Genomic DNA, 10,560 nt, shown 5'->3' with positions numbered 1-10,560 from the left:
AGCACTTAGTGCAAATTTTAGACTTTCCGCCATATTTCGAGTACTTTTCCTAAACTTCAAACTTTCAATGGAATAGTGTCACTTTTTGCACAAAAGCGCTTATCTCGCCGAGTTGAGCACTTAGTGCAAATTTTTGACTTTCCGCCGTAGAAGTGGTTGGCGCATCGGTTGTGGCTTGGACTCCCAACCTCGGGGTCGGGGGTTCGAAACTCTCGCTGTGCAAATCGCTTGTGTCCTTGGGCAAGGCACTTTATCTACGGTTGCCCCTCTCCATCCAGTCGCGCCCCCGCGCACAAATCTGTCTCTTATACACATCTAGATGTGTATAAGAGACATATTATGGAGATATAATTTAATTTAATAATTTCATTTAGTGTTTAATGTGTTCCATATGTGTTTGATCCAGTGACCGGGGTAATAATGTGAAGCGCTTAGAGGCTTTGTTAAGGCATTAGGCGCTATATAAGAACGACATTATTATTATATTTCGAGTACTTTTCCGAAAAACTTCAAACTTTCAATGGAATAGTGTTTGTTTCAGGCTATCTCACTTTGCCTAACAAAAAAAAATTACAGTTTGACTCAACTTTTTAACATTGTCACTTTTTGCACAAAAGTGCTTATCTCGCAAAGTTGAGCACATAGTGAAAATTTTTGACTTTCCGCCATATTTGGAGTACTTTTCCGAAAAACTTCAAACTTTCAATGGAATAGTGTTTGTTTCAGGCTATCTCACTTTGCCTAACAAAAAAAAAAATTACATTTTGACTCAACTTTTTAACATTGTCACTGTATGAATAGATAACCCTATTGTCATGTTCAAAAGTTCACGTTTAAAATCAACAGTATGGTCCTTATCTAATTTCTTATAAAATGTAGTGTTCGATAATTGTTCATTGGCTTCTTCGATATAACTGGTTTGGCTCATGATGGTCGTGGCTCCTCCTTTATCCTGTCTCTTATACACATCTAGATGTGTATAAGAGACAGCTTCAGTAGTAGACTTTAAGAACACTGATTTATTATAAACTCGGATATTTCTGCCACTCCTGTGGCCTTCATCAGCGAGAATGAGGAAAACATCATGAATCAATATAATATAGGCTGTCTTATCAAAAAAGAATAAAGGTGATATATATATATATAGGCCTATATATATGCTTACATGATAAGTGGTTTATGATATTTTTAATTTCATAATTCTACAGAATCTACCACAGCAGCACAACCGACAACATCAGTGACAACTGAGGGTAGGTACATGACTCATAGAAAAAAAAAATATTTTTCTATTTCTTAAATATTCGTCATTATTATCTAATATATATATGCTTACTGTACATGATAAGTGTTTTAATTATATATTTTTAATTTTATAACTTTACAGAACCTACCACAGCAGCACAACCTACAACGTCAGTGACAACTGAGGGTAGGTTTTTAACTCATTATTTGTTTATGTCCTTTTAAAGGTTATCAATAATGACTAAGAGCAAAATATTTCATTTTTCAATTTCATTGTTGAACGATGATTTACTATTTCTACTTCATGATAGGTGGTTTATGATATTTTTAATTTTATAATTCTACAGAATCTACCACAGCGGCACAACCGACAACATCAGTGACAACAGACGTTAGGTTTTTGACTCATACCGAAATAAATATTTTAAAATTAATTTTTCAGTATTTGCTGAAATTGAAATGCTTACACGAGTAGTAATTATACTATAGCATTTTTTTTTATTTCTACAGAACCTACCACAGCAGCACCACCTACAACCTTAGTGACAACTGAAGGTAGGTTATTGACTCATAAAAACATAATTTAACAAAAATGATTATCATTATTAGGTGAAATATTAATGCTTGCACAACTAATGTTTTACGATATAGTTTAATTTTATAACTCTGCAGAACCTACCACATCAGTACAGCCGACAACATTAGTGACAACTGAAGGTAGGTTCTTGACTCATACCAAATTAAATATTTTAAGATTAATTAACAATATTATCTGAAATTTAAATGCATAGAGTAGTGGTTACGATATAATTTAATTTTTTATTTCTATAGAACCTACCACAGAATCACCACCTACAACATCAGTTACAACTGAGGGTGGGTTTTTGACTCATAATTAGTTTATGTATTTTTAAAGGTTATCTTTTAATTTTATACTCTACAGAATCTACCACAGCGGCACAACCGACAACGTCAGTGACAACTGAGGGTAGGTTTTGACTCATGCCAAAATAAATATTTATGATTAACTATAAACATTAGCTTAAATTTAATAGCTTAGAGTTTTGATCATGATATAGTTTATTATTTTATTTGTACAGAACCTACCACGGCGGCACCACCTACGACATCAGTGACAACTGAGGGTATGTTTTTGACTCATGCCGAAATAAATATTTTAATATAAATTACCAGTACGTATTAGCTTAAACTGAAATGCTTACACGATTATTAATTATGATGTAGTATTTGTCTTTTTATTACTATTGAACCTACCAAAGCAGCACCACCTACAACATCAGTGACAACTGAGGGTAAGGTCTTGACTCAATATTAATTTTTGTGATTTGAAAGGTTATCTATAATAGTAAAAGGTTTTGATCATGATATAGTTTATTATTTTATTTGTACAGAACCTACCACGGCGGCACCACCTACGACATCAGTGACAACTGAGGGTATGTTTTTGACTCATGCCGAAATAAATATTTTAATATAAATTACCAGTACGTATTAGCTTAAACTGAAATGCTTACACGATTATTAATTATGATATAGTATTTGTTTTTTTATTACTATTGAACCTACCAAAGCAGCACCACCTACAACATCAGTGACAACTGAGGGTAAGGTCTTGACTCAATATTAATTTTTGTGATTTGAAAGGTTATCTATAATAGTAATGATATAAATATTTTAATTTTTTAGCTTTCATTGTGAACGATGTTTTTCCATTTGTATTTGAAATGTATTATTTAATTAGTAACAATTTAATGTGCATATGAGTACAAAAGTCACATATTTTATACATATCATACAGAACCTAAAACAACAGCATCACCACTAACAACATCAGTGACAACTGAAGGCACGTTCTTTACTCATTATTAGTTTATCTATTTTAAAAGGTTATTAATAACTTGAAAGTAAATATTTTAATTTCATTTTTGAAAGATATTTTACCATTTCTACTTTAATTGATTTATTTAATTAATAACTGTAAAATGTTAATATAAGTCAATAAATAACTTTTGTAACCTATACAGAACCTACAGCAGGACTACCCACAACATCAGTAACAACTGAGGGTAGATACTTCACTCATAGAGAATTACAATTTTCTTTTTATATTTTTGTAATATTTGTCATTGTTACATAAAACATCAATGCTTACACGATAAGTTGTGTATGATATTTTAAAATTGTATAACTTTACAGAGCCTACCACAGCAGTTACACCAACAACATCAGTGACAATTGAGGGTAGGTTTTTGACTCATACCGAAATTGTAAGATTAATTATAAATATCAGCTGAAATTTAAATGCCTATACGAGTAGTGATTAATATGTATATTTTGGGATTTTGTTATTATTTTTGCAGAACCTACTACAGCACCACCACCACAACCTACAACATCAGTGACAACTGAAGGTAGGTTTTTGACTCATAAAGAAATATATATTTTTAAAATAAATATATTTTTTATCAATATTATTTGAAATATTAATGCTTACACGACTAGTGTTTTATGTTATAGTTTAATTTTATAACTCTATAGAACCTACCACAGCAGCACAACCGTCAACATCAGTAACAACTGAAGGTAGGTACTTGACTCATAAAAAATAAATATTTCTTTTTAAAATTGTTTAATTAATCCTTATTATAACCTAAAATATATATGCTTACATGATGTGTGGTGTCTGATATTTTTAAAATTGTATAACTCTACAGAATCTTCCACAGCGGCAGCACCGATGGCATCGGTGACAACTATTAGTTGATGTGATTTGAAAGGTTTTCAATACCAACTAAGAAAAAATATTTTATTTTCTAACTTTCATTGTGAACGATATTTTTCCATTTGTACTTATTTAATTAGTTTAATGTTTATATGAGTAAAAGTAAACGTCAAATATTTTTATACATAAACAGAACCTACAACAACAGCACCACCACCGACAACATCAGTGACAACTGCAGGTACGTTCTTGGCTCATTATTAGTTATGTATTTTATAAGTTTATCAATAAATAGGAATTAAATTAATGATGATGTTGTTAATGATGATGACGACAAAGACAATGGTGATGTTAAAAAAATGGTATTTTGATGTGATGTGTTAAAATTTATGTTCATATTATTTAATACTCAATGATTATTATTAAAATTGGGATTATAATTAGATATGATAATGATATGCACCATGATGTGTACAAATTGTTTAATAATACGAACATATTCGTGTCTGCAGGCCAATATAATTGTTGATAATATTATCTACTTCGAATTACCGATACAAAAGCTTTTACTTGATGGGATGTGTTAGTAAATATTGTGTTCAAATTATGTTTTAATACTCAATGATTATTATTAGATATACCGTAAAACCTCGAATTGAGGCCCTGGGCTTACGATGATGTTGATACTGCTTTTGATGATTTGATGAGGATTTAAAAGATGATGATGATGATGATGATGATGGTGGTGAGCATGATAACGCTTTTACTGATATACAAATTAAGATGCTGATTATAGTGTCTACAAATATAATGATAATAATAATAATTATTATTATTATTATTATTATTATTATTATTATTATTATTATTATAACGTTGCTTATAGTAATAATGTAATGATAAGTTTACTAATAAACTGTTAATCTTGTTTAAAACTCCTCAAACATTAATTATGTAAATTCTTAACGGTAGGGTGTAAAATGTATATATTTCTATATTTTATTTGGTAATTGGTTTTATTTTATTTTTGTAATTGTTATTATTGATATTTGATTTATACTTGTATAGTAATTTCCTGCGTAATTGTTAATCTCAATGGTATTTAGGTTAGTTTATCAGTACTGAATATGCTTTATAGACATTATTGCAGTTGCCAAATTTAAAAACTTGAATCATATATTATTGTGATTATGTCCTTATTTACTTTGCAAATTAGGATAACATTTCAGCTTTATTTTGTCTTCTACCTATCTTGATGTCTTCTATATTATATGTATATATGTTGATTAATTACTTCTAAATTTTGTATTACGAAAATGATTACAGTATGTGAAGTTTAATGTAATTGCTGTGGCAAGCTTACACTTTACCCTGTAATAGGCCAACACTCGGTGTGGCTCTAGCAATTTTAATCTTTAATTATTTGGCGGTACTTGCATATTTTGTAAGGCGACAATTATTTAGGCTAAATAAACTTTAAACTGCTAAAACAAAAATAAACGGTATTCAGTAAAGACGTGTCTGCTAATTTACAAGGATTTTCTATCAACTAAAATCATGTTTTATTCAAGTCATGCTGCAAAGCGAATTATATATGCTATAAACTAAATTAATATACTGTATCATACATATTCGATGGTATTTGTTTCAGATTGTTCTGATTTTGAAATTCAGTGCGGTGAATCAGACATGTGTATCGATAAGTTATTTCTGTGTGATGGATTCCCGGATTGTGAGAACCTCTATGACGAATCTGCTGAAACATGCAACAGTAATGTATTTACATTTATTGGTTGAACAGTTGTACAAGACATATCTTATAGCCCTACACAGGTGCTAAGAAATATATGTACTAAACATAACCTGATTAAGGAAGTGTATGTAAATTATACTAATAATTATAACCCAAAAGAGAATAATAAACGTAACATAGCTCATAATTAAAGGTGCTTAAATGTATGGTGAGTAATATTACTGTAAATGTACACATGTGGTAAAATAATGATTACCGTAGTTATTAACCAGACGCTATTTATATTTGCTTGACGAAATCACACCTACTGTTCAAAACCGTGATTATTATAATGATAAACCAAAAGAAGCATAATAACAATTAATTAGTTTTTCCTTTGATTTACATATAACGTATCTATAGATTTTTGAAGCCTTTTATACTATTTCGATAGTGATCAGTTTTACTTAAGTTAAATGAGGCATTTCAGCTAATATTCAGCATGCAGTAATATATTTTATAAATTATTTGATTTCAAATTATGTTCATTTACTCCCAATGGATAAAACAAGAAATGTAAGCTACAGCGTGGAGGATTTTAACACAAGGCTCCATGCAGTTTTGTCCCATTTTTTTTAAAGCCACGTTTAAAGGCTAACTTCGCTAAGGCATAGCCTAATTCAGAACTTGTTTTTGAACCCATCACACCGGTTTTGTAAGTGTAAGTATTTAATTTATACGAATTGATATTATTCCAGTTACGTGCCCGTTTTTCGTTACGTTTTTCCTTTGATTTACATATAACGTATATATAGATTTTTGAAGCCTTGTATACTGTTTCGATAGTGATCAGTTTTACTTAAGTTAAATGAGGCATTTCAGCTAATATTCCACATGCAGTAATATATTTTATACATTATTTGATTTCAAATTATGTTCATTTACTCCCAATGGGTAAAACAAGAAATGTATGCTACAGCGTGGAGGATTTTAACACAAGGCTCCATGCAGTTTGCCCCATTTTTTTTAAGCCACGTTTAAAGGCTAACTTCGCTAAGGCATAGCCTAATTCAGAACTTGTTTTTGAACCCACCACACCGGTTTTGTAAGTGTAAGTATTTAATTTATACGAATTGATATTATTCCAGTTACGTGCCCATCCACATACTTTGGATGTCCATTTGGCTCATGTATATATGATGAATACACATGCGACGAATATCCCTATGATTGTCTCGATAACTATGACGAATCTCCAGAACTTTGTGAAGGTAAATTGTATTATTTGTTCTAGTATACTTTTACATTGCATTAATACTAATATGAGTTGTACATCTTCTATATATAATTTTTTTTAAAGCAAAATATCAATGAATCGGATATTTGTGTATATTTTTCTTTTCATCTTTCTTTCCTTGATGCGGCTAGATCAAAAGAAATAATTCAATAAATATAACTGTATTATGGATAACGAACTTCATCAGTGGAATAATATTCTTTATTTTTTCTTAATAAAATTAATCAATTGTAAACAATTGTAGATGAATTTTTCTGAAAGGAAAGTGATACAAATTTCTTTCTAATTTCATCATCATAACAAGGAGAGTTTAAAATCCCTCAATTTATATTTGATAGGAAAGTGTCCAGTACCTGACCCTCCAGAAAATGGTGATCTAATTGAGTCATTTGCCTACACATTCTATCGGAACGGAACGACTGTTTTCTTCGTTTGTGACAACGGATACACTTTGCAAGGATTCGAATCAAGTACCTGCATTAATGGAACATTTTTGGACATTCCGACCTGTCATGGTAGGTTGAGGTGGTTGATACAGTGGTTGCCGCGCCTTCGAACTACAGTATATTATATTTGTCTGTTCTACGTTAACTCTATATTCATAGATGAGTATGAAAGCATGCAGAGAGCATGCCGTACATTGTTAATGATTGTAATATAATTAATATTATTAATATTATTATTATTATTATTATTATTATTATTATTATTGTCGTCGTCGACGTCACCATCGTAATAACCGCCGTCACCTTCACCGTCGTCATCTTCGCCGTCGTCACCGTCGTCGATGTTATTATATTATAATTTCTATTAATATAATAATTATTATTATATATTTTATTATTTTATTTAATAATTTTATATATTCTTTCTAATTTCATCATCATAACAAAGACAGCTTAAAATCTCTCAATTTATATGCAATAGGAAAGTGTGCAATACCTGACTCTCCAGAAGATGATGATCTAATTGAGTCATTTTCCTACACATTATACTGTCTCTTATACACATCTAGATATATTTATTTATTTATTTATTTATATATATATATTTATTATTATTATTATTTTAAATATTTATTAATATTTTTTATTATTACAATACTTATATTTAAATACGAAATGCATATTCATAGGTTTACTTATCGAATACAACATTTATTGTTTCCTGTATTTATTTGTTCATAGAAAGCTGCATTTTGCCAACTCCTCCTTTGCATGGGTATGTATCGGGGTCAACCGTTCATGGTGGAAGCATCAATTTCAGTTGTGAAGGTGGATTCAGACCAGATGCAACTAGTACTCTTACTGCGTTATGTGAGGATGGACAGTACAACGCTTCTACAATCACGTGCAGAGGTAACTTGATAATACACATGTATTCAAACTTAAATGATAAAAAGTATATTTGACAAATAACTAGTATTTATTTTAATTTGATTTCAGACATTAATGAATGTATGGAAAAAAGTGACGATTGTTCTTTCAATGCTATGTGTATTAACATGATAGGCTCATATGCATGCAAATGTAACTCTGGATATGAAGGCAATGGGACTTCGTGTGAAGGTTTGTAATTTTCGGTATATCTTAATAATTCTAAATGGTAGATATACTTATAGTAAATAAGAAATAATGGTAGAGCCAAAGATGTTTTTTAGTTTTGAAGGCTCTTTGTTGAAAAGTCACCAATGACCCCTTCTTGTGTTACTTATTCCATTCACTTCACTGACCCTCTATTGCTGATCTCTTGATTATGTACTGACCCCCTTAAGGCTCCTACCGACTCAAGTGATCAGTAGACCCAAAGTTGAGAACCGTGGATATAAACTCTTCAATGAACTGCAAAAAAGGTTGACCTATGGGAAAGAAAAGTTTGACAATGGCAGATTTTTTTATATATATATATATATTCTTTTTGTTAATAAGGAAAATGCAAAATTACATTACAAAAGAAGTAAAACAAAAATACAGAACAAATTGCAAGAACAAAAAAAAAAAGCCCAAATCAGTGCTAAGGAATAACAAAAGCGGCAAAGCCACTGTCACCAAAAAGGATGTACTCAAAATAATTATTACTAAAAATTACACTTTTCATCACTTGGTGACATTGACTTCTGTTTCATAACGAAAACCCAAGGACCAATGATTGACCACATACCTGATATGTATGGTACCAAGTACACGTAACGTAGTGACTAGCACCAAATTCATGAGTGGTGCCAGTGAGAGGGGGAAGGCCCACCGTAGAAGAGAAAAACAAACTTCGTCAAGGAGAAGAAAAAATATATAATTAATAATATAATTTTTACATATTTCTACACTTCCTAGAGTTTTGAGCGACTCCCGATCATGCCCAAATGCTTGCGTCGGGTAGTCTCCTTCCCAGTCGGAGATATCGCACTCCTCGTCGGGAATATCTTAGCGCGACATTTTTCTATCTTAATCGTCCAAGTTTATTTAAATATCCTGAATTAAACTAGCGTCAAAATTAATATCTTTTTTCAGATATTGACGAGTGCGAACGTGATATGCACACATGTGCTCTGTTGCCTTCCGGGTCATGTACAAACACAATAGGCTCATACTCATGTTCCTGTAATGAAGGGTATCGCGGAGATGGACAGATATGTGTTGGTAAGTTTATCTTTCCTAATTTAATTCTTAATATTGGAGTGGTTAGAGTACTTATAATGTAAATTTGATAATGTGAATGCTTTAAACCACGTAAGTGCAATTATGGTGAAAGAAACTTTAAATACGCCTTTTGAATGTGATTTATTTGTGTGTTATAGACTTTTTATTACTTTCCTAAATTAGTTTAGAAAAAATGTAAGCTTAAAAAATAAAAGTCTTTTCTCTTAATATTTCAATAATTATTAGAAATCGTGTTATTGCCGTTTGGTCTCGAACAAGGGGACAATAGTCTTATTCAGGAAGTTGGTTCTGGTCGTGACGTCATTTCACCAAACATCGAACCACTCACCGGCTTTCCGTTTGGAAGCACATTCCATTATAGAATATATGTAAGTATGTAATCGCCTTACTGTTATGTTAACAAATGATAATTTTATAAACTTTTTTAGAAAAAAAAATATTCTTAAAGCGCACTACCGAATTTTCTAGAAACTTTGGCCCCTCGAGTTTTCTGGTAGAAAAATATATGTACATCTTAAAGAAGGGAACCGAAAAAAAGTTCTTATGGTTCCGGTCCTACTCATATCGTTCGACGTCAACGTTATATTTGATATTAAGTGTTTTAATAGACCACCAGGATAGAAATAAATAGAAAACGAACCGATTAGTAATTAGGAAACAATTTGTTTAACTAGTTTACAGATAATGGAGTTGTAGTACTGTCAAGAGTCAATGACGACAAGTTCGCCTTTCCTCATCCTATAATTGGCGGCTTCCAGCCAAACACTCCTGAACAGATAATTGCACCTTTCTGGGCTGATGCTGACATGTCCTTAGAGGATGGAGGAGATGTGTTTTATCCTGTCTCTTATACACATCTTGCCATAATATCTGTTAAATATAATTT

The 10,560-nt window shown here is 31.1% G+C and overlaps 1 protein-coding gene and 1 long non-coding RNA gene across 2 annotated transcripts in view; both read left to right on the top strand.

Moving 5' to 3' along the window:
- Positions 1-1,207: 1,207 nt before the first annotated feature.
- Positions 1,208-2,390, top strand: LOC117121522. The gene is made up of 5 exons (XR_004447576.1): positions 1,208-1,253; positions 1,756-1,800; positions 1,918-1,962; positions 2,189-2,233; positions 2,346-2,390. It is a non-coding gene; the product is annotated as an uncharacterized LOC117121522 (long non-coding RNA).
- Positions 2,391-4,186: 1,796 nt separating this feature from the next.
- The window catches only part of LOC117121521, a gene marked incomplete at its 3' end in the record, with an annotated part of 46,621 nt that continues 40,247 nt past the window's right edge, over positions 4,187-10,560 (top strand). The window contains exons 1-9 of the mRNA XM_033266747.1: positions 4,187-4,229; positions 5,640-5,759; positions 6,869-6,991; positions 7,356-7,532; positions 8,205-8,375; positions 8,463-8,585; positions 9,525-9,653; positions 9,900-10,042; positions 10,349-10,514. Of these exons, the coding sequence (XP_033122638.1) occupies positions 5,678-5,759; positions 6,869-6,991; positions 7,356-7,532; positions 8,205-8,375; positions 8,463-8,585; positions 9,525-9,653; positions 9,900-10,042; positions 10,349-10,514 (1,114 nt within the window). The remainder of the gene's footprint in view (positions 4,230-5,639; positions 5,760-6,868; positions 6,992-7,355; positions 7,533-8,204; positions 8,376-8,462; positions 8,586-9,524; positions 9,654-9,899; positions 10,043-10,348; positions 10,515-10,560) is intronic.

Source organism: Anneissia japonica, unplaced genomic scaffold (genome assembly GCF_011630105.1).
Source record: "Anneissia japonica isolate Jap-2015-1 unplaced genomic scaffold, ASM1163010v1 scaffold3459_len64114_cov179, whole genome shotgun sequence".
Classification (NCBI taxonomy): Eukaryota; Metazoa; Echinodermata; class Crinoidea; order Comatulida; family Comatulidae; genus Anneissia; species Anneissia japonica.
Note: the sequence above shows the minus strand (reverse complement) of the source record. Positions and strands in the feature narration are given on the sequence as shown.